The sequence below is a fragment of the Crocodylus porosus genome, unplaced genomic scaffold, assembly GCF_001723895.1.
Source record: "Crocodylus porosus isolate Cpor-Errol unplaced genomic scaffold, CroPor_comp1, whole genome shotgun sequence".
In the NCBI taxonomy this organism is placed as follows: domain Eukaryota; kingdom Metazoa; phylum Chordata; order Crocodylia; family Crocodylidae; genus Crocodylus; species Crocodylus porosus.
This window is the reverse complement of record NW_017728902.1, coordinates 453,253-478,525: the sequence shown is the minus strand read 5'-3', so window position 1 is coordinate 478,525 and position 25,273 is coordinate 453,253. Positions and strand designations below refer to the sequence as shown.

The following is a 25,273-nucleotide window of genomic DNA, read 5'->3' as shown; positions in this document are numbered from 1 at the left end:
ACAGAGCCAATTTCCCAGCCAGCGGATCGTGGTGGAGCCAAGGCCACAACTGGCCAGTTTGGCCAAGAGGTGATCATGGGATACCAGACTTTTGGAAATGTTATAGTTGGAGGGTTTAAGGATTATATATTTCACTGTGATTCCCTCCAGCGTGGCAGTAAATCTGGGGAAAAATAATATAAAATGTACCGGGTTTGTAAAGCGAGAAGGAGATAACATTGTATGTATGAAATGGAATGCATCAACTACATAGTTACCAACGCACAATAGAAGACAGATTGTTGGGATAGTGGGAGGAGACAACTGGAATCAATTTCCTGGTTTGTTTCAATGAATCTAGAGGACAAAATTAGCAGTGCTCCCCTCTTAAGAGAAGGGAAGTTGATTTTTTTTCCACACACTTGTCCTTCCCTATCTTCCCCTCCTTATAAATTAAAAAAAAGCTTCCTGTAAAAACCTAGCTGAAAAGGTACTGGTTTAATATAAGGAATAAGAACCCATATGAGAATGGCCTTTAAAGAAGTTAAACTCAATTTTGATCAAGGCAAAAAAGAAAGGTATCGAAACCACTAAAAAAATCTGCATTTTAATACTTCTTTGGTTTGAAACATCTTAAAAACTCCCGAAGATTTTTTGTAAAATAAAAAGCATTCAATCCAGGTCAATGGTCATTATAGTAATTTACACCATCTGAGTTAGCACATAGCAGGTACTCTGAACTAAAGTTCATAATAGCACTAAGCAATTTGCAAGTTTTCCAGGTCCTGCTGTTGCTGGACAGTTCAGAAGCAATGAAAACAATGACTTGGAGAAAAGGAATTTGAACATATTCCAAGGTTCAGTTCCAGTCTGGGACAGAGGTTCACATCAGTTCTTGTACTTATTGATTTGTCCATCTCTCATTCCTAACAGAAACATTATCTACATGCTGTAGCCTTATAGTTATCTTGAAAACAATGGTTCCAATAGATTGCACACAGGGCTAGGAGCTGGGTTTATCTGAATTTAACAAAAGCATGTGTTATTTGATGTTAAGTCACAGGTGTAAAATGAAGAAATAATAATAATAATTATACACACACGTTTTAATCATCAAGAATACAGAGACAAAGTGACTGACAGCATCAATTCTTTCTTAGTTATTTAAAAAAGAAGCAGCATAATTTAAACTGTACATTGTTGCAGAGGTTCAAACTGACAACCACTGAAGAAGGCACTTTTCTGATCATTAATTTCTGATAATTGCTAAATGGCAAGAGACAGCTGATGTTGGGTCTCCCTCAATATATGTCGGTATTCCTGATGAATATAGTGAGCGTGCAATTTTTGAGACATCCTAGGCTAATTTTGTTCCATCTTTTATCAAAGAAAGGAAGTTAGACTAAAGCTAGGCAGAAGGCAGGGTAAAAAATGCCTCTTACAGACTAACTGAATCAGAGGTGCATAAGCTTTAGCAAGCAAGAGCTCACTTCAGATATTCCACCTGTTGAAATGTTTAGCTTATCCCCTGCCTGAGTCCCTGAAATGCAGTTAAAAAGAAAAGTTGGATGGGGCCCTCTGTTCACTGTTTCTTTGACTTAGGCTTAAGCGGCGCTTGTACACATGATGATGTCATACTGTAAGTGTGACAAAAATTTCCCTTTTTGTGGCTTAATGGCATCACACATTACATGTACATGAGTTTTAGGGGTTTTAAATGAGTTTGCATTGTTGCAAACTAAATTACAGCCTGATGCAGTTTAGTTTTCCGTGTTGCAACTTGGAACATTGCAGCCATTAGTCAGCTCGCCCCCCAATCCCCTGGCCACGGGAGACGCAGGCAGGCTCCACAGAAAAAAAGGATTGGGCCCCTCACTGCTTCTGCCCGCTCCTGCAGTTGGCAGGATGCCTGTGAGGGGCAACAAGGAAATGGGCTGGCTTGCCCCTGGGGCAGCACAGAGAGGTGGCAGGAGGGTGGCAGGAAGGTGACTGGATGTGCTGGCAGCCAGAGAAGGCAGTGGGGAAGGTGTATGAGGCGCAGGGCTGGCCAGATGGGCCACTAGCTTCCCCAAGCTTGCCTAGGCTTCCAGCACCCCATGCATCATCACCGCCACCTTCTCTAACCTCCAGCACACCCAGCCATGCTCCTGCCACTTCCCTGTGCTGCCCCAGCAGAAAGTCAGCCCATTCCTGAATGGCCCCAGGTGTCCTGCTGGACGTGGGAGCCTGCTGAAGGCAAAAGCAGTGAGGAGCCCAATCCCTTTTCTTTTTTTTTTTGCAGAGCCCACCCAAGTCTCCTGCAGCCAGGGGCTGGGCTGACAGATTAATGGCACAGATTCCCTGGCCATGGGAAAGGCAGGCAGGCTCCATAAAAAAAAAAAAAAAAAAAAAAAGATCCGGCTCTCCTCTTCTTTTGGTGGCAGCAGGGACCTGTGGCTTCCAGGACAACAACATATATACAATAACGGAAAAACAAAGCCCACCATTTCAATTAAAAACTCACCATTTCAATTTGGGGGGATATAGAATGCAACCCTAGGAACTAAAACCCCATCACATGTACAAGCACCCAAGGTTATGATGATGGTGTGTTACAAAAGCAGGCACATTAACATTTGCAGAAGGGCTTTGACCAGGGTGGAACAGGAACACATTTTGGCACCTAAAAGGCACCAGCTTTGACAATTTCACCATATTGTGAAGTTTAATTAGTTCTAGTTATCTAGGTCCTGTAAACAAGGCCCAGGGAGCTAAGAGAGAAGGAGACCCTACTTCCACCTTTACACAAGAAAACTGTTCTGTTGCCCCATCTACATGAGACACTGACTGTGCAATAGCTCATTACACTGCGCAGTATCGTCACATGGCACAAAGTCTGATATGATGCCACTGCACAGTAGTAACGAGCTACTATGCAGTAGTAACAAGCAACTGTGCAATCAGCATCACCAAAAAGCCATTCGGGGATGCTACTCTGCTATAACTCCAGTAACTGGAGTTACTGAACAGTCATTTGGCACTTGTGTACGCAAGGGCTAAGTGACTGAACAGTAACAACTGCACAGTCCATGTCTCATGTAGATGTAGCCTATAACTGCAAGATTATCAGCATTATAAAAACCTAGAAGCAGTTATTTGGTTTCAGAAGTATGTATATACCTACCTGTACATTACAGTACTGCTTTCTAAGATTGCCTTGTATGGCTCTATTTTCAGGTGTTGATAATTTTACCAAATGTTACACAGTTTGGGATGAAAGAAACTGGGAGTAAGTAGAGACAAGGAGCTGTTGAGGGAAATGATCATGGCAAGGTATGAGGGAAGACCTGGCTATGGATGAGATTAGGTTTTACTAAACAAGGGAACTAGAACTGGGATGAGAAGTCTGAGGAGTGGAGACTGAAACTGCCTAAGTGAGGAGAACAGAATTCAGATGAGAATCTGGGGCAAGGAACAGACAGGATTTACAAAAGGTCAGGTAGTAATACAAAGGGGTAGTATTTGAGGGGAACAGGCAGAAGAATCTGTTCCATCAGGGCACACTCATCTAGAACCTAGAATGAAAGCCAAGATTCCCAAGTCTCACCATTCATAGCATCATAGAACCATAGAAAATAAAGGTTGGAAGGGACATCAGAAGGTCATCTAGTCCAACCCTCTGCTCAAAGCAGGACCAGCCACAACTAGATCATCCCAACCAAGGCTTTGTCTAGCTGAGTCTTAGAAATCTCCACAGATGGTTATTCCACAGCCTCTCTGGGTAACCTGTTCCAATGTTTTACTACCCTCCCAAGTGAGAAAATTATCCCTAATACCTAACTTAAACTTCCCTTGCTGCAAATCAAGACCATTGCTTCTTGTTCTGTCATCTGCCACCACTGAGAACAGTCCAGCTCCATCCTCTTTGGAACCACCCTGCAGGTAGTTAAAGGCTGCTATTAAACCCCTCCTCTGTCTTCTCTTTTCCAAACTAAATTAGCCCAGTTCCCTCAGCCTCTCCTCAGAAGTCATGTGCCCCAGCCCCCTAACCATTTATGTTGTCCTCCACTGTCTCCAATTTGTCTACATCCCTTCTACAGTGGGGTGGGGTGCAAAACTGGACACGGGACTTCAGATGTGGCCTCACCAGTGCTGAATAGAGGGAGCAAATTCCTCTGTTGTGGGCAAATATCTGTGAATCCCACTGGCATAATATCTCACCCTACTCAAGTGCTGGGTCACAGAACTATCATCCTCTAGCAGTTACTGTATTAGCTAAATTGATAAAGACTGCTCTGGAAATACAGCAAGCTCTGGACCCAGCTGATGAACCATGTGAGTGTCAGCATGATGCTACATGATGGAATTTTAAGATTTTTTTAAATTTGTTTTTTTTTTAAACTGTAATACACTACACATATAAATACTACCTAAGTAACACTATTGGGGTTGCAACCCATGAAACCTTATTGTGGTGGCCTGTGAGTAAACGTTAAGATGAAATTATGTCATGATTGCAGAAGGTGCAAGGCATATGGTGAATAAGGCAGGAGACTTAGAAAGAGAACAAATGAGCTCATAGCTGAGGTAGCTGAATGCTGTCTTTGGAAATCTGATTCCATGCCCAAGATCTGGAGAAAAAAAATACCAAACAGTTTCTCACTGCATAAGTGCAATCCCATCTGTGGTAAATGAGGCAAGGATTCAGAGGATGGAATACGTGATTATGCACTATAAATCCAACATAAAGAGGGAATAAATTAAGGTCACACCAGCAATTTCTACTTCTGAATTTCCTGACCATCGAATGGTTAATTTTAAAACTTGAATACGGTTATTATACTACACATTGTAAATAATGTTATAGTTTATATAGAAGTGACATAATTTTCACATGCACTATTTTATGTGCTGACAGTTTATATTAATATATACTTTATAGCACAAGCATTGTTCTTAAAGGATAATCAAGACTTGAGCTTTCTGCATAGGACATCTGGAGAAACTATAATTAAGTAATGAAATAGTTAACTTAAAAATTCTTTTTGCTTGTACTGTTTGAGAAACTTTCTTGTGACTTAGAATAAACAAATGGGAATAGAGTCCATGCTCCATATATTTTCCAGGTTTCAGTACACATTCCAGTGGATGACCTGACAATGGGATATGTTGCAAGAACAAAATCCCTGCAGAAATGCTGTAAATTATTTCTGAATCTAACCTCCCCTTCTCCAATAATATTCATCAAGTCACATTTTGACAAAATTACAACTGATCTAGTAAGGATCCTAAAAGGTAAAGGAAAAAAATCTACTTCAGACAGAACAACTGCAAAATATTTAGGAAGGAAGTATGGGTGAGGGTATCCCAAAATCACTGCCTATACTTTGGAAACTTAAAAAGAAATCACACTAGTAAGTTATTGCCAGCACAGCTGGATTATCTGTTGGCTTAAATTTTCAGACTTGAACTTGAAAACTCTCAATATATACATGTTTGGAAACTGAAGCTGTGTCTGCACTAAAACAAAGTCCCTGTTTGTTCTTTATTAGTGCACCCTATTTCTAATACAATTGGATTATTAGCAAGGTGTGTATTTTGTAATTTAAGTCAAATTATGTATTTATGTATCCCTTTTCATATATTGTCATGAGCAATAATGGTTTTGAAGGCCACATGCTACCATCAGGGACTTGTGTGCAATTCTAGAACCTTTAGCCAGCTTGTGCAGAGCTCACTAACCTGGGTGCTACTAAATAATTCAGGCCTATCTAGGCACTTATATGATGCCCATTACCACATTATCTTACCCCTGCAGTTATTAGCAAAGTGCTGGGCAAACATAGCTCCACAAGTGGAAAGTAATGTAAAATCTGTGTAAGGCTCCTGGTGGCGTGGAAGCCCCCAGGCATCCACAGAGCCTGTCACCTTATTATAGAAGCAAATCAGTCGTAACTTGCTCTTGATGAATCTACGCTGCTTGTGATCAACTTGTTCATCTCTAGATGCTCTACAAAAGGTTCCTTGAGGACCTGCTCCATGATCTTTCCATGTATCAAGGTCAGGCTGGCTGGTCTGTAATTCTTCCTTTCCTTAAAGATAGGCACTATATTTGCCCTTTTTCAATCATCCAGTATCTCGTCTAACCTCCACAAGTCCTCAAAAATAATAACTAATGGCTTTGAATTACCTCAGCCAATTCTTTCAGTACCCTCTGGCCCTGCCACTTCGAAAACATTTAGCTTATCTATTCAATCTATAACCTGTTCCTTTACTGCTGTAGGCTGTTTGTCCCCTTTCCTGTCTTTGCTGGAAACTGCACTCATCATCTGCCTTTATTTTTTAAGGCTGAAGTAAAAAAGGCTTTAAATACTTTAGCTTTCTCTGTGTCGCCTGTAATCAGATAGCCTTCTGTATTTCACAAGGACCCTGTGGTTTCTTTGGTCTTCCTCTTAACATACTTACAGAATCCTTTCTTACTGCCTTTTATGTCCCTTGCCAGTTGCATCTCAAAACAGTGCTTTGGCCTTCCTAATTTTCTCCCTACACACCCATGCAAGACTCTTAGGGTCATGTTGCATGCTACTTAGACCATACTAAAGGCACTTAGAATACGAATCTGCAGGTTAAAATTCTTTGAAACTTATTAACTTGTGCTAAGTCCCTTCTGAGCATCTCAACATCAAGCCATTTCACATAACTGTTAACTGTGGGCTTTGCTACCTAGCTTGTGTTAAGGTAACTGTAATCTGCTCCACAGAGATAAAATGGACATTTTTCAGTCCTTCAGCATCCCAAGATGCACTACTTCCAGCTCCCCACCCCCACCACCCATCCTGGCTCCTAGCCACACCCCTACTCACCAGCCCTCTAGTGGCAACTCAGAGCTGTGCGGGCAAGAAATAATCTTGAATATATGATGGTTTACAGCACATTCCAACTTTAACACTGCTTAACATTCCACAAATTTAGTATGGTCTCAGGGCCTTGCATTTTGAACTATGCAAATATTGATTGGTGTTAGTGACTGTTCAAGTTTGGAGTAGTTACAACTTAAGGATAAAAACCTTCTCCGACTCCCTCTCCACCTGCACAATTGTGATTTACCACTAGAGGGCTGATGAGCAGGGGTGCCAGGAGCTACGGCTGTGAGTTGCCACTACACAGCTGGTAAGCCAGGAAAGGCTACTATCCCTGCTGTAGGTGGGGAGTGTGAGAGAAGGGGGGCAAGAAAATGAAGTTGGGAGGCAGAGAGTTAATGGGATGGGGGTGGGTAATGAGATGGGAGGCGGAAAGGAAATAGAGGTGGGGGAAGGGTAGTACAATTAAGTTAGCCAGCCACAGAAGGATAAGAAAAAAAGTCTAAAAAAAAGAATTTAAAAAGACATATAGAGGAGGTAAATTTTAAAAAGTCTCATGTTTGAATAAATTGGGATTTAGGATTGGGCTGAGCGGGGTGTGGGTCATGCATCCTGGGGTGGCTGGTAAATGGGTGTGGTGAGGGAAGGTATTTTTGGGGAAGCTACTTGCCCTTGCCCCGGGAAGGAAACCCCAGCTCACTGGGACCTGATCCAGACAATACCTTGTTCCCCACCCCACCACCTCTAGACTCTACTCCTAGACCCATTCATGACCGGTCACCTAGCTAAGTGGCATGTGTTCTGCAGGGTGTTTGCATGGGGTTGCACCCCTGGGGGTGGGAAGGTCACACCCCTGGGGTGGGAGTGGAAGTTGGCTTAGTGCCAATACCACCCTCTGGAGAGTAGAGTTCAGTGGAAAGTTTGTCCACACAACAGGATGAGGAGGGAGAGGATGCTGCATCCTGGGATGCTGGAGGACTGCAACTTGGGCGCTTCATCACAGAACACGAAGTAGATACCACAGATCAGAGATAAACCTGCCCTGGAGTGGCATAACTTTAAGGCACCAAAAAAAATGCTTAAAACTAGCTTCAGGTGTTAATGTGTGGACAATTCAAGGGTTAAGAGCTCCAGGAGCCACTTAAAATTAATTTGTAACAAGGCCCTGTGTGTAATTTCACCCTATTGTACTCTCCCTAGTAATATGCCCAAGTTGCCACTTTTTGTGGGAGTTTTGACTAAGCAAGTATTTCTCCAAGTGAGGATGTAGGGATATGCAATAACTTTTTAGAAGGTGCATGAAAGAAAGGAATGAGAAAGAAGGAGGAACAAAGTTAAATGTGTATGGAGTGGTAATAAAATAACTCTACAATTTCCCTTGTGCTGTTGGTAAAGTTACTGTGTGATTGCATTAATAAAAGAATACATTTTTCCCCATAACATGGAGTCACAGAGTACACAACTATATAACAAACTTAAAAAAGAGAAATATGGAACAAAAAATCTGAGAACCCCTGGACGAGGTGGAATGGAACTATCTGAGGGAGTGAAACACTTTCCAGACATACACAAAAACCAACAGGGTCTTTTAGTCATGTAAAGTCTGAGTGGATACTAAGGGCCTTGTTACACCTCACACTGTGAGCGGCACAAATGTTGAACGGTGTTAGTGCTAGCTCGGGTTTAGAGCAGTCACACATCAGGCCAGTAGGGGCCTGGAGGACTGAAAGGTAAGAATTCCTCCCCCTCCACCCTATTCCAGGCTTCCCCCCTGCCCCTCAAAGTTCCCTCCTATCTCCTGCCTCTCTCTGTCCCCAGGGCATTATTTACTTGTGGCGCCCATGCTGCCTGTTCCAGGGAAGCAAGCAGAGAAGGGTTAATCTGCCTGCCTGGCTGCTGTTGCTATCAGGCTGCTGCCCTTCTGGCCCAGAGAGCGGCAGCAGTGGTGGTAGCCGGGCTGGCAGGTTACCCTTTACCTGCCTGCTCCTTTGGGACAGACAGCATGGACAGCCACAAGTAATCAGGGAAGGTGGGTTGGGGGTGGGGGCAGTAAGCAGGGATCTGGGGTGCTGGGGAGGGTGGGGTACTGTGAGCCTAATGCAGCCAGTGGGGTGGTTACACTAAGGCATAGCCTAGAGTGGTACACTTTAGTGCAACACGAGCTGGGTAACACAAATCAGAGAGAATCCTGCCCTGGAGTGGTATAATTTTGAGCAGCATAAGGAGTCCTTAAAACCAGTTTCAGGTGTTAATGTGAGGAAAATCCAGGGTCTAAGAGCTCCAGAAGCCACCACTATTATTGTGTAACAAGACCTAAGTATCCTTCTGTTATATTGTGCTTCCTGGTAGTTAGTTCATGTTGCTTCATTCTCCACTGAATGTCCAAAGGTTAAGGGCAAGGATAAAGATTTGAAACCTACTGTACTATAAATAAACTTTTTATTTTGAGCCTTTTGGAATGAAAACAATCAAGATCGTTTCAACAAAAGCAAGATACTGGCTTGGCAGGGTGTTCTCTTTCAGCTGCGTGTAGCCTTTTCAACATGTATAATTCAGCATTAGCAGTTATTAGGTCCAGAACAGTGATTCTATGTTAAAATCTGTAAAGCTTATCCTTACAACGAGAAAAAGAGATGTGTACTCGTCAAAGGGCATCTAAAACAACATACTGTAATTTATGGATGTTGATTGCTAATATATACTGCTTAGTTACATCCAGACTATCATAGATTCCCTTGAACGAGAAGGTCTGAATGAGAACCTGGGATCCACCTGTACTGCTGAGTACTGGTAATTGTTGTGGGGGGTAGAGCATAGGCATAAGTCTCACCTTTACACTTTCCTGACCCTGCTTTAGCTCTCCACAGGATCGGGGCCCCTTAGAGTTACTTCAAAGTAACTACGCTATTATGCTAAGATTGGGAAGATCTCAGGAAATGATATAGGGAATGGAGCATTTGGATGTTGGCTGGAGATAGTCATAGACAAGCTAAGTACCTCCTATTTTTGATGACAGGCATTACTGGAGCTGGAGAAGCAAAGGCCCCACTTTGCCTCTACTTTCCTAATTTATTCTCACAAAAGTAGAACAATCTATGTTAACTCTTTAAGAATGGGAATCTGATACTTTGTAGTACCCAAAAGTTATATAAGGACAGCAGAGAGAAGAAAATCTTAACCCTGTATCCAACAGACAGAACCAGCTACAACTGAGCTAACTGTTTAGAAGCCACCTACAAAAAGAGAACACCCTAAACCCTGAAATTCTAATCCTGAAAAAAGGAAAAAATTCCATTATGCTTTCCATTAAGTTTATTTGAAAATTTTCTATTATGGGGTAGTCCTGTGTGACTTCAGTATCATTTTGCTAAACTAAATAAAAATATAAAATGGCATAGATTCATAGATTGTAAGGGGCTGGAAGGGACCTTGTAGATCATTGGGTCCAGTCCCCCTGCACTAGGCAGGAAAAGACAACTGATGTAATGGTAAGCTACAGCCCCGGTTGTAATAGTAAGCTACTTCCAAGTCCCCTCTCAGCCTTCTCTTCTGTAGGCTGAAGAGGCCCAAGTCCCTCAGGCTCTCCTCGTATGGCTTGTCTTGCAAATGCCTGATCATATGGGTGGCTCTTCTCTTGACCCTCTCAAGTTTTTCCACGTCCTTGTTGAAGTGCGGCACCTAGGACTGGATGCAGTACTCCAGCGGTGGTCTCATCAGTGTGGGGTACAGTGGGAGTATCACTTCCTTAGTTTTGCATGAGATGCAATTGTTAATGCATGCCAGCGTGTTGTTTGCTCATGTTCTCTCTTATAGGACTGTATGGTTTGGGCTTTAGTTGGCTGCTTGTGTGTGCTGTGGTCATATTTTTGTGAAAATTTAATTAAAAAGTATTAAAATATATATAAATATATACTTTTTATTATTATTAATATTCTAATATTAGAAAAGCCTTAGTCTATCTGTCCATAATGCTTTATTCATGCTCTGGTTGTCTGACAGGCCCCGGCTCCAGCCCAAAGCAGCAGAGGAGAAGGGGACCTGAGGAGGGGGAGAGTGGGTACAGCCCTGGCCCTGGCTGAAAATGGCAGGGGGGAGTGGGGAAATGGCCCTGGGGGGAGGGAAGAACCAGATCCGGCCTGCCTTGACCTGAAGCAGCTGGAGGGAGGTGACCCAGCCCAAAGCGGTGGGGAGGAAGGGAGGAAGGGGCAAAGAAGCCCTGAACCAGGACCTGGCCTGAAGTGGTTGTGGGGCAGCCAGGGAGCAGCCCCAGCCCCAGCTGGGGTGGTGGGGTGGCAGACAGGCCTCTGTCCCTGCCCATCATTCTTGACGGGTAATTTGCTTGTGTGTGTGTGTGTATATATATATACACACACACACACACACACATTTAGGGGTTGTATATATATGAATAGGAGTGGCAACTTTACAACCTCTAAGATTTACACAGAAATAATTGCAACCCTAAGAGTCTCTCCTCTGTGTACCCCGACTCCTGTCACACATGTCTATTTCTCTATTGCAGAAGCGGTAAGTCAGTTGCTAGGTTTTTTTTTCTGGTTGTTTTTAACTCCAGACCCATAATTTTTTATGACAGATCTGATCAGAACCTCATTTTTTCCAACACATGAAGTACAGAACACTGCAATCCACCATCAATATTTATGACACGTACCAAACAATTAGCAAGGAAGGAAAATAAATTGGACAAAATGGTAAAAAAACATTTTACTTATTTATTCTAAAAAAACCCCACCTCCCTTACAGAATGTTAAATATACCAGGAAGCCAAAGGGATATGTTTACAACACTGACAAATGATTCCAATTAACCAAATAACTAACATGTGATTTTTGTCTTCATTTAAAATAATTCTCATGCAGCTGAGAAACTTAAACTCTGTTTGTAATAATACGGAACCTGAAAACGCACTGAAAAGTCTACAGAAAAGAGTCATGTTACCAACACTTTTGTTTTGTTTTATAGCAGTCCTCTCATTGCTGCTGACAATTTCCTTTGAGCAGATTCTGCACCCTTGCTCATATTAAGTAGAAAACCAAATGGGACTGCTTAGAGAACAAGATACTGCTGAGAAACGGCAGTTTCACAGGCTGCTCTATGCATAAAGACTAATGTCAGTAGGGGCACAGACAGGTGCCCATCCTGTTTTACAATGTAAATAAAAAGTGGAGGAATCAAACCAGACGTTAGGAGGTGGAGGAGGTGTGGGAGGAGATGCAGTCCCACAAGATACAACAAGATACCACAAGATATGCCAGCACCACAAGACTGAGAATTAGGAAATAATTAAGCAAATTTGCCATTCTGCCCAGAACTCATATTTAGGATCATTAAAGATTTATTTAGGCCATTACATGTAAGTCCATACTTTACATATCATTGTATATAGTAAACCTTTATTTGAATGAACTATAATCCTTACCTCATTGACTTGCTTTTTGTCCAAGTGGAAAACTTGCCCGGAACTTGTTGAGGCGATTTCTTCATAAACCTTGTAACCAATGTGTGCCCTATCATCACAGTCTCCAGTCAACACAAATACAACCTAGGGTTTGAAAAACAAAAATATTCAAAAATAATTAAGCTGTGGCCTACTATCACCTATGACAATTCTAAGCAGCAAAAAGACTCTTCTCTAATGAGCCAGTGAAGCATGCCAAAAAAAGGTTCATGATACTTCATGTGAGGGACAAATAGGCTGCTGTGGATGTATATACTCAAAATTCTGTGGAAATGAAATAAACCTCCAAAAAAAAGAAAGGAGCATTCTTTGAACAACAGATGGATTTAATACCTACTCCATGCATAACACTCCCATTGATTTCAATGTGATTTTTTAATGAGACTTCCATATGGAAAGGGAAACCAATCAGGATCAAAGGATGTAAAGTGAATAAAGAAAATAAACATGTAGAAATGTCACAAGGGGTTTGAAATAACAAAGTGTGTATCAGCACTTTTTATTCCCAGAGTAATTAGCACAGTAATTTTCAGAACAACAAAAACACCAATGCAATTGCCAAACTGACCAAGAATGCAAACACTGGCAGCTGGCCTTTAATCAACAACTTAATTATTGTTCCTTTAATCCTCAGGACAGCATATTTTTACAAGGGGAAAAAAGTGAAAGCCACTAGTTACTAAAATGAGAGTACATGATCCCTTTTACAAGGAGTTTAACAAGTATCTTGGAGAAAAGCTTTTTCCATTAAATGCAGCTTAAAAACAAACAAAAACTCTTTGAGACTGAATATGAATATCCTCCATACCTGCGACTGCTTCTGTTGAATAAGCTGCAGCACCTCATGGGTAAGCCTGTAATCTTTGGATCGTGCATCAGTAAATACATATATGAAAGAACCAGGGAGAGAGATTTCTAGAGCAATTTTGATTGCACCAATGCTCATCTCCGGACAGTCACCGCCACCCTATTACAATTAGAGAAAAACACATACAACAAAGGAAAACAGATATCAGTTGAAACAGTTGAGGGATTTCCTTTTCAGAAATATCCTGACACATTTTTGTAACCTCTGCTATTTTATTTATGTCATTATACATAACATCATATGGTTTCTGTAGAATACTTCCCTTTACGTCCATTAGATCATCTAGTCTGATCTCCTTTATTACAGACTTTATCCACTACTTCATCCATTTACCTGTATAGTGAGCTTCCTTCCCTACTTTTCATGTCCTTGTGACAAGGTATTTAACAGAATCTGGAGATTCGTTGGAATCTGACAGGGCCATGCCATGAGTGTTTCTGCTGTGGCCTGTATACTGAGCATAATAAATTACTAATTACCTACAGCATATCTTTAAGAATGGCATATAAACTTGTTCTGAAGACGTCAATGGATAGAAATTTGCTCCAAGACTTGATCATCCTGTTAAATATTTGGGCCTAATTTCATATTTCATTCTGTCTGGCTTCAGTTTCCATTCTTTAATTTTTCTTATTCTTTTCTCCACTAAATGGAAATCTCTCTAGGTCTTATATTTTCTTCCTGTGAAGGTACTTACCAAGTCACCTCTCAATCTTCATTCTCAACTCTCTCTTTAGTCTTCATCTTCATCACCTGAACTTATTGAAGTCTTTAGCATTTATCATTGTAAGCCCTTAAATCACTGTGGCTCTTTTTTACATCCTCTGCAATTTTTCAAGATACTTTTTAAGGTGTGGATACCAGAAATGTTCAAAGTATGTCAGTACTGATCTTGTCAATGCTGTATGTAGACATAAATCTCTGACTCCTTGGGCGTGTCTACACATGCTTTTACTACTAAAGGCTTACTGCGCAGTAAACCTTTCTGAGGAACACATCTACATATGCTCCCAACACGAGCAGCCCACTACAGGGCTGCTCCCACAATGCTCTGGCCCCCTGCAGCAGCCAGGGGGAGCTCCAGGTTCCCCCAGGGTGCTAGCTTGGGGGTTGGTTGGTAGGGAGCAGAGGAATCCGTCCCAATGAGTACAGGACCAGGAGACCTCTGCTGGCTGCAGCAGTAATTGTCTTCCTACTCCATGCACATCAGGAGTAGTCTGTAGTGCTGCTGTAGTAGTCTCCTGGCCCCATGCACATGCTACCAGCCAGCCCCTGACTGGGTGGGGATTTCCCTGAGTAGCCTGGGGCTGGTCAGGAACTGTTTCCTGCAGGGAAGCAGAGAGCTCTCCAGTCCCAGCGCTGCTGGAGGGAGCTGAGTGCTGGGATGGGGCAGGGAAGAGAGCTACCCCAGTCCTGGTGTTGCTCAGCTCCCAGCTTCCCACCCAAGAGTGTTGGTGCTAACTGGGAGCAAATTTGCTCCTGGTCAGCATCTACACATATGCTACTGAGTAGTCTCTACAGCACAGTTAATTTACTACCTGTATTTACAGGTAGTAGCTAACTGCACAGTAGACTAATTTACTGTGCAGTAAATGGTGTGCACATGTGATTAGCCTACTATGCAGTAAAGCATCTCATGTAGACACACCGCTTATTCCCTGTTTATATGCCCAAACCTTGCATTATCCTTTTATGCCAAAGCATCACACTGAGATCTCATGTCAAACTACTTATTCACAATGAACTTTAGACCTTTCTCAGAGTCCCTGCTTTCCCCATAGCCTGTTTGGTAATATAGGTGCGTGTGTACATATTTTTACACTCACAAAAGCCTGAGTTACAAGGGGAAAAAAGTCAAAGAAAGCAGTTCTGAATTTAATTTGGAAAGGGGATAATTTCACAGTTATCATCATGTGGATGTGAGATCCTTACTTTAGTTCTAGTACCTGTGATAGTTCTACCAGACACACTAACAACCCTCCTTCATTAGCTGACATTTCAGTTGTTCTGGTAGAATGAAGCAGTCCCAAGAGGTTGTGGTCAGACAGAGAGAGATTCTCCCTCAGCTAACAGGGATCAGTCCCATTAAGGACTTCAAATATCAGACCAGTCTAGTAGTGAACTAGACTGAGTGCCAGATGTGGAACCAAGGCAGGGATCTTAGCAGAGTGGTCACAGGTGATACACTGATACACTGCTAGTAAGCTGTGTTGAAATATAGACAGCTGTTAACTTGGAAGTTTTTCAGGATACATGTTGAATCAAAATGCTATGAAGTGTTATTATGAAAGTCAATTTTTCCTAAAGAAAAATAATGCTTAAGCAAAGTTCACATTTTATTGCATGCATATATGTTTTGCCTATAAAAGACAACTTTCAAAGTTTTTAACCCCTTTCTTGCACTTTCACCACTTACAGAAGGGAATACAAAACTTATTTCTTCTACTCAGCTTTCTACAAACACGCATACGTAGAATGCACACAGAAATATAAAAAGCAACTTTCTGTAATTAAACTATATCTGCAAGTTGGGAGGGAAAAATAAAGAGAAAGATAATGTCATTTTTATTTTTAAATATTCCCAGAGCATGCAGATACTACTGTGAAGTAACAAGCAGATGGACAAAAGAGTTGCTTCCTACAATAATTATCCAGATTGCAGAATTCTGAATAATAACCTATAGAATGTTAGTGTATTGGCAACTGCAAAGGTTTTAATGTCAAAGTAAAGAACTCTACATATCTACATCTTACACCTCAGCATAAGGATCTTCTAATGTAGAGAATGTAACTGTTCTTTAAAAGATTATTCTAAAGTTTCTGACTTTTATAGGAAAAGAAAGCGGTAAAGCTTCACATTCCCAGAAACCTTGGAAAGATACATCTCAAAAAAACCTTTTGACTCGCATGTGTCGGCAATTCATCCTGGCAATGATATGTAACCTAGGGGATAAGCTCAATATAGCCAAGTTAATTTTTTCCTGATGTTGTAGAGCTAGTGTCGTCTTCAACAAATGACTCTCTGCGTTGAGCATTTCATTTGTAGACAAAGTTGAGACGATTGGTACTTCCTATAGTATTTTTCTCATTACGGAAAACCTCTCCAGACACTTTAAAATCTTTCAGAGCATTTTTCACACAAATTGTTCTTTTGAGCTAACATTTATTTCATATGAATTGCAGAACTACTATCTTGATCTGAACAGTGTTCCCAGAACAGCAGGACATTTTTCCATATCATAATGTAGGAGGGCTGCTTTCTCAAAAGAAAATTAGGTGATAGTACAAAATAAAGCACATCAATTTTATATAGCAAACTTTTCCTAATGAAAAACTCTCTTCAAAAACTTTTCCCCCAAGTTCCAATTAAACATGCTTATTGATACATTGTGAAATACTCTGCAAAACTAATGATGAATAAGCCTCGGATGGTTCAGTATTTCATTCCAGCTTGGATAAGCACCTAGAAATTTCAATGTTTATCTGCAGCTCATTTGAATTACCCAAATTACTTTGATCTAAATTTAGCAGTGATATAACTCCAGTGCGTTTAACAGGAGTTCAGTTGTTTTACCACACTGGAATTTGGTCTGTAGTTTTTAAATCAGACTGGAATTTGTTTCAATAAGAAAAAGACTCATTTCACTAAATTAGTGATAATTTTTGCACAAGGTACTATTAAAAATAAATGTAATCTGATGCTCTTTTGATGGACATTATTCCAATATCAAGTTTTTTTTCTTTAAGTCTTGGTCTACACACAGCTTTTATATTAATATAGTTTTTTTGCTAAGATGTGTGCTACTTTTACTGATACAATTACAAAAATTAGCATCACTACAACTACCTTGTATCAACATACATTATTCCCCTTTGCACACAGGAATAACATACGCCAGTAAAGTTGGAGTGTTATTGTAGCCATGATGATCTACAAAATATCTGAGGGGCAATGCTCTTTTGTGATATCTTTTATTGGACCAACAGCTCTCCCTCCTTTACAGTCAGTTCAATAAAAGGTAGCAGCCTTTTCATACTTATAGCTACATGGAAATTGTGTTGAGGCAGAGTGACTAAACTATGCCAATATACCTGATGCAAGGTAACTCGTTTGTATAGAGCAGGTCCATCTAAATTTCTTTTAAAAAAATAAAACTATAGTTAAGTGAATTATGCATTCTTTTAACCAAAGTACTAAACTCATCCCATCAAAATGTTTGACGATATCTTTTCCTTTATGTCATACAAAAAATAGAACTCTTGGTTCCAAAATGATACCTTTTATTAGACCAACTGGAACTTTTCCTTTCTGTAGAATTGTAAAGTTCTCAACAACAAATGAAATGCTCTTCTGAAGAGATTTAATAGAATATAAATGAGAAAGCTAGAAGATGCACTTCCCATTTTTAAATTTTACATAGATTTTAGATTCATGCTGCATACATGAAAAACAGGTTCATGAATCTTTAGTAAAACAACGTAAACAGAAGTTCATGCACTCAGAGGTGGTTAAGCTTCATTGAATGCATCTGCCAAACATTGGCTGTGTACAGACATTCCCCCACACCACCATGGACAACCCTCCCCACCCGACACCACCACCCCAGCCCACCAAACCTCCCATCCAGCAAACCACTCCCAGTGCCAGTTTTATCGGTGTTTGCCAACGCTGGGAACTGAGGAAATTAAGTTGGGGTGGAGGGAGGGGCAGGAGGGACTGGAGAGTTACTTGTACAGGGGTAGGAGGGGATTAGGGGGCTAAAAATAGCCCCTGGTCCCTTGGGGTGAGGGAAAGAGCTCCTCCCACCCCAGACCCCACAGACTCTGTGAGCCTCCTGATCCTACCAAACTGTCCAGGACGCAACCAACCCTCTAAGGACCCTACTTTCCCCCACCCCTGATTCCCCTGATCCCCTCTGTGGACTCTACCTACCCTTGTGATCCCTCCAGCAGACCCCAGCTGCCCCCTGATCCCCCACAGTCCCTCCCAGGGACCCTGCTTGCCCCCCCCCCAGTTCCCTTGGTGGACCCTGTACACCCACCCCCAACAGACATCTGATCCTCCCTGACAGCCTGCCTGCCCTCCCAATCCCCCAACTCCCTCCTGCCCACTAGCCTCCTCATCCCAGTTTACCTTAGACTGGGTAGCTATTTTTAACACAACCTAACCTCCCCCTAACCTCCCCAAATGTCTGTATGCAGCTTAACAGGCTTTGCCATCTACAGAGGAGAAGAAAAATCAGTCCTTTTTGATATCTTGCCATCATTCATTGCACAAAATTCTTACTGAAGTCATTGGTAGGTTGCACTACCTGAGTCCCATCACCCTTACTGGGGGCACATCTACACATGCATTAATGCACTGTAATTACAGCGCGTTAAATATAGTGCTTGTGATAACAGGTACTAACTTAATGCACCATAATTGGTGCTACTGTGCAGTAGTGCCAGGACATATCTTGTAGGTGACGTTAATACACAATAGACTAATTCTACTGGCTTTCACTGTGATGCACTAATGGAAAGTAGAATTAAGTCAACTGACCTTCTAGCATCTCGTGTAGATGCACTCTATTAGGAATCGCGTCACCAAAACCAGCAGGATTAAATCAGAATACTAAAAGCTGCAGGATCAGGATTGTACTAAAAAGAACCCTCTCTACAGTGAGTTTTTAGCATAATTTTTTGTTTTGTGGCCACTGTAATTTTGTTACCCAAAAATAACCCTTTGTAGGCTAAGTTATCAAATTCAGTCTTAAGGATCTTCAGTGAAAACAACCCCATGGGGGTTTGGCAGCTCATTCCTTGCTCTAAATGCCCTTATATTAACAAAGATCGTCTTTAAAATATTAAATCTGTTGCATTTTTTTTCTTTTTGATTAGGCCAGGTCCTTTCTTCAAGCATTATTTCATCTTGTGGCTATACAAAGGTTTTGCAATGTGAATTTTTTGGTTTTGGTTTGTTTGGGGTTTGTTGTTGTTTCTTCATTTTTCCAGTGATGTCTCCCTTAGCTCAGCTTCCTGTGTTTCTTAAATGCTTCCCTTGGAGACACAAAAACACAAGTACTGTACTTGGAAAATACTTCAATTTTCTGGGAGACGCTGGAAGTTCTACTGAAAATATATCCCCCCCCCCAAAACTTTCTATTTGTTTTTTAAAATTGGCATTTCAAATAGTATTATTTATTTGAATGGGTGTATTTAAACTAATGTACTTATGTAAATGATCATATTTTAAATGAATTGAGAAAAAATGTAATAATAATTTTTAAAGTTATTTTAAAGTTTTAATTAACAAGTTGTTTGGAACCAAAAGTTTGCACTACTCAAATGTAAAGATACATCCCTACAAGCACATCTGATATGTAAACCCTTGCAAAAACATTGCTTTTGGTTTCTTGTCCTCTAGAGAAGAGCATGGTTGTTTTTTGAATTATTTTTCTCTATTCCAGTTATGAAAAACAAACTGAGGCTGGAAGCCATCATTTAAATTAAATTACTCTGAGACTATGTCAAAACAGGATCCCTGGCACTTTTCCTCCCATTGCAAAACACAGCATGGTTTTTCCTAATTTTTTTGTCCTGCTACATTTTAAAATATTCAGTGGGCACATCTATATGGGTGCATTGACTGTGCAGTGACTGAAATTACTGCTCAGTACAGGTACATGTCTATGTATGTATATCCATACCACACAGGAAATATGGGAACTTATGCTGACTTGAGCATAAATTTGATACCTGCATCATGCAGTTATAACATTTATACCTGATTAATTACTGCACAGTAACACATGTGCAGACACCTTACTGCGCAGTAACACTGTGTGTGGTGACTAACTTGGGACAAACTTGAGTTCCAGGTCAGTCCACACACAGCATTAATGTGCCTTAACACCTGCACATGTAGACATTGGCCTTTTTCTGCCTACTGCACAGTAATTTACTGTGCAACAAATTTATGCTGAAGTAAATGCACATGTAGACACATGTATACAAATAAAAACCACTCATTTACAAGTAGCTTTTTATTAGAATCTTCTATTCTTCTATGTGCCAATTTTTTCAAGCCAGATCACCCTTAAAACACAGATGATCCAGTCCTGCTTTGGGCCACACTGCCTTTACATAAAGAAGAGTTTTCCCAGAGTTAAGAGGGCAGGACTGCACCCAACAAACGCTGGTTCTAATCTGACATTGCTTTAATGGGGAATTGACCTGGGGCTTTTTTTGATGACCAACAGCTATACCTTCCACTGCTCATACTTACCCTAAAGATCGGGGTGGGCTAAATATGGCAGCCCCTCCCCCTCACCGGTGCTTCCTGATGCAGCTTCCCAAAGCCCATGCAGGGCTGCCTTGCATCTCCACCACATCACTGCTGCCTCTGGGCTGCCCCATGTGGCAGTGGAGAGCAGACACAGGTCAGCCCTGTGCAGGCTTAAGTGGTTGCACCAGGAAACACCAGCAGCAGGGGGGTGGGGAAGGGGCTGCTTTTCCCCCCATGCTGAGCAGCAGTTTCTTTCCCGTGCTGCTGCTGCTGAGCCTGGGTCCCAGTACCAGCTCTAGGCTCATCCATCTAGGCTGAGCAGCAGCAGCAGTAGCAGCTGATCAGAAACTGATGTTCAGAGTGGGGGAAAATGGTCCCTCCTCATTGGGACCACTGGGAAGTTTTTGGTGCAGCTGCTCGGAGCCCTAGCTGTGCTGAGCTGCACTGCAGGGGGGGGCAGGGGATGTGTGCAGTCTACAGGTTCTCCCTATCCGTAGTCTACTTTATGTTCCCCACAGCCACATACCCCTTCTCCCTCCAAACAAGCTATAACAGCTTGGGGCAGGTGGCAGCTCAGCTCCAGCTTCAGCCCAGGGCCCAGGTTCAGTGACACTGTGGAGGAGTCGAGCTATCACGGGAGCTGAGCTATCACCTGCACCAGCCAATCTTACAATCCAAGAGAAGGTTTTTTCCCCTCATGCTGACTGGGGATAAAATCCTCATCTTGGAATCAAGTAAATATGGTACATTGCATCACTGAACAAAACGAATTGAGCCGCAGAATAAGTCATGTGTTAACAGTAGGGACAAGCTGAAAATCAAGAATGCATACAGTGCATCTATCTCAAATAGCATGTACAGAACAGACATGTTACCCACCTGAACATAAAGTTCCCTGAGTTCATACTGAAATTTCTTGGGATCTGTGGTAATAGTCACTGGCCCAATTTCTGGAAATACAATTAAGAAAAGATGTAAAATATGTTGTAACATTACAGTAAAATTGCAAATGCCATTAAAGAACAATTCTGAATCAACAAGCTGGCATTAAAAAAGGGTTTGTTTTTTTTAAAGAAAACAACACAGTCTCTGGCATTGGCCTGTGTTACATATACCATCACCTTTCCCTTGCTCTCCAATCTGCAGGGAGATGGGGAAATGAGCACACTACATAGCAAGTCATGCTCCTTTCCCTACCGCTAACCAGTTCTATGCAAATTAAAATACTGCAGTTTTTAATTGATATTTTTTCCATTGACATTTTGTGCAACATCTGGCAATGTACTATTAGTTAAAAAACTGCATTAAACAAGAGCTGGAATGATGTGCAACAGAGGGCTGCTGACTTATACACAGAGGTGGGCCTAATTTTAGACAAATTTAAAGGGGATCCAATATTTTTGTGCAAATTTCATTCTTAAGTCCATGTCTTACACACACACACACCTGTCTGTCTGTCTCTTTGCCTCTTACTTATACACAGAGATGTTTTCTTTTGCCCCACCATTTTATTTTTCTTGGTGTTTTCTCAAGGGGGTTGGAGGAAGACAAAAACTAAACAGTGGTCACACTGGAATTTAATATGAACTTATTCCAGATGTAGTTTTGGGGATGTGTCAATGAGAGATTACAATCCTTTACCACAGAACTCATGGATCAAATTTCTCCCACCAACGTTATACAAATGTGCCTCAGTTCTAGCTTGACATCTCTTATCTAGACAGGGGAAAATATTTCAATCTCAGTGCCCATTCATGAGTGACACTAGCCTCAATTTCAATTGTAGGTTTTGCTACATCTCAATCTGTCTTCTGAGAACTGACCTGAGGTCACTACACTTTATTTACATTGACCACCTAATCACCAGGGGATTCTTTTTAGTAACTATGCACTGGACTCCATGTATTCTGATATGCAATACAGAGATAAAAAATGTCACTATCACATTGGTATGTCACCAAGTCTCCCACTTCTTCTTGCTAGTTGCCTCTCTCATCACCATAATTATCCAGTTTCCTCATAACAAAATGTTTCCCAATTATCCACACTTATTTTCCATGCTTGCTAAAAATTAGCATATATTTAATTCATTAAGTCTTGACATTTTTTCTTTTAAACTGTCCATAGCTTTCCTTGACAGCTCTTACAGCAGCAATCATGTCATGCACTCTCATACAGCTGCACACAAGAGTTTGTTTTGGGCTCTGTTTATGAATGCCTGGCTCAGTATAGTTATTAATCTGTTTACAATGGTCACCCGAGAGATCACATAAAATATTTCCTCGAGCTGTAAACCAGAGCTTTCTTAAGCCTTTTGGTATGGCTTTGATTTGAGTCATTTATCTGTAAATGCTGTTTGGTAAACTATTTAAAACATCCTAGGCTTTCATCAAAACAGTAATTATAAGAACAATATGTTCTTCTATATAACTGTGTTATAGGAACAACAGAAAAGCAAGAAGAAGACAAAAGCAAACAAATTCTTCCTCTTTTGTATCTTCTCCCTTTCAGGCATCATTAAAGCATATGACTACAATGAATCTCTCTCCAAACTGCTTAACTTGAAGTCTGGTCACTGCCAACTACTGCTTTAAATACATAATAGAATGCAATTTCATACACATCTTCAGAGGCAGATCCAGGGGGGTGCAGTTGCACCTTGCCCACTTTGATTCCTGCTCTACCCAAACTTCAAAACCATCTGCCTGGAAGGAGCAGCAGCATTTCTTTTCAGGCACTGTTGAAAAAGTAAATTCAATTCATGACTTATTATCATCCCCCTGATTCCTGCTAATCTCTCTCCACCCCACAGATGTTAATGACTCTCTCTCCTTTTTAATAGTCTTGACGTTCCACTATTCAAACTAACCTTTCTTCTGCAATTTTGCAGTCTCTTAGCCATTTCTAGTAATCTCATTTTTCTGTTTCACAGCTCTGTGGCTGCTTTAGCTGTAACTAAACTCCGTAACTAAGGTGTGGTAATATTAACTCAGGTGTAGACATGACTGACAGTGCAATATTGGGGCACTATCAAGATACTTAAGAAGGCTAGATTTTGTTTTATGAATCTGAATGAGACATACATTTAACTAGAATGACTACAGGACTAATGACACAGTATCTTTTGATTATTTTGACTATTTTTTGCCAAGTTTTTTGTTTTTTAAAACTTTGTATATAATCTAGAAATGTGTGCACACTTCAGTAGTTATATCTGTTTTTGCTTTGATATTAAGCTGAATAATATAGTGCTAGGCCCCTAGCATATTAATAAGTAAAGCATCTAGTTTCTCTGTCCCCAGAGGAAAATACGTGCTGTGTTATATGTGATAATGTGCCACACCACGTGCACCCTTTTCAAAATCTTAGGTCAACCTATGAACTTTATATATCTATCTATCTCACACATACAGAGTAAAACCAACATATCCTTTATTTTTTCTTTTAATCCAGAAACTAAACTTTTCAAGCTCAAAGCAGTAAATACTTCTTGTGACTACTCTTTCTACAAAATAGAGATCTGGAAACTTGTAATTACTAAGAATGAGGCAGGTTCTTGATTTATTACGGCCTGTTTTTCCACAGGGAACACAGCCTCACTCAAATTCCATCCCAGAGGCTCTTGTCCCAGCATGGTGCTGGCTACCCAGCAGATCCCACTGACTCTACTTGTCAACCAGTGACAGTAAAGTAGGAAAATGATTTTGGGAAATGCTCACACGCAGATGATGAATTCAGGTACATATCCAATAGAATATCAGAGGAAAAGGATCAGATAGAATGTTCTTCAGTGTCAGGAAATGTTTAAAAGGACACCAATAGAAAGTTTAGCAACTGCCTTTCTACAAATGGTTTGGATGGGTGCTTAGCCCCACCATAAGTACAACACCACCTATGGTCAAGGTGTAATGAGCTTCTAAGACAGAATGATCAGAATCTTTGACTGGGAGTGAAGTAGACAAGGATGGCATTAGAGGATACCCCATTAGCAAAAGGAGCAGAGAAACAGGAGTAGTCCCTGAAATAGATCCCCCTCATGGCCAGATGGGATATTCCTGGGGCCATATGCTGAGAAGCTGTTTGAAAATGGGTCTAGGGAACCAGCCACTGAGGATAACATACCTTGGTTCAAGTGTTGCATGCAAATAAAAGGTTGCTACCCCAGCAGACTGCTACTGTAAGAAAGGAAATCAGCAAAAACTGCGAGGGTTTCCAAGATTACAATCCAGTGCAGTTATGGAATATATGCCGGGGCTGTCCAATTCCTAAGTGACCAAGAATCACATGTCCTGCAGTTCATGGGAGTCACCACTGCACTGTATGGTCCCAACTTCATCCAAAGTTTGCCTTGCCATGTCACACTACACTGCCCTTTAGGGTAAATGCAGAACATGGAAGCAGAAGGAGGAAGGGGGAGTCTAGAGATTCTGGCTACTATGGCAGCCAGAGCAATAGGGGCAGTTGTAGCTTTACAAAATCTCAGGGGCTGTTACCTAACCAGTCATGGGCTGTTGCAACTTATAGGGACACCCCATATATATGCATGCAACAGACATATATTTGATCCTCTTGACATGCAATGGAGTCCCCCAGGACTCGGTCCTTGGGCCCACGCTGTTCAATTTCTTTATCAGCGATTTGGACGATGGGATGAAAAGCAACCTGTTTAAATCTGCTGGTGATATCAAAATTTGGGGTGAGGTGAGCATGCTAGTAGGGAGGGAAAGACTGCAGCAAGTCTTAGATAGGTTACAGGGGTGGGCTAGCAAAAACAGGATGCGCTTCAATACTGACAAGTGCAGGGTGCTGCACTTGGGCAGTAGTAACCAGCAGCACAC

The 25,273-nt window shown here is 41.3% G+C and overlaps 1 protein-coding gene across 2 annotated transcripts in view; it reads right to left on the bottom strand.

Annotated features, from left to right (window-relative positions):
- HMCN1 (hemicentin 1) overlaps window positions 1–25,273 on the bottom strand; it is a 348,410-nt gene that overhangs the window by 258,328 nt on the left and 64,809 nt on the right. For both annotated transcript variants that reach the window (XM_019556684.1, XM_019556685.1), the window contains exons 2-4: window positions 21,315–21,385; window positions 13,106–13,264; window positions 12,259–12,381 (exon numbers count right to left, since the gene is read on the bottom strand). In XM_019556684.1, the coding sequence (XP_019412229.1) occupies window positions 12,259–12,381; window positions 13,106–13,264; window positions 21,315–21,385 (353 nt within the window). The remainder of the gene's footprint in view (window positions 1–12,258; window positions 12,382–13,105; window positions 13,265–21,314; window positions 21,386–25,273) is intronic.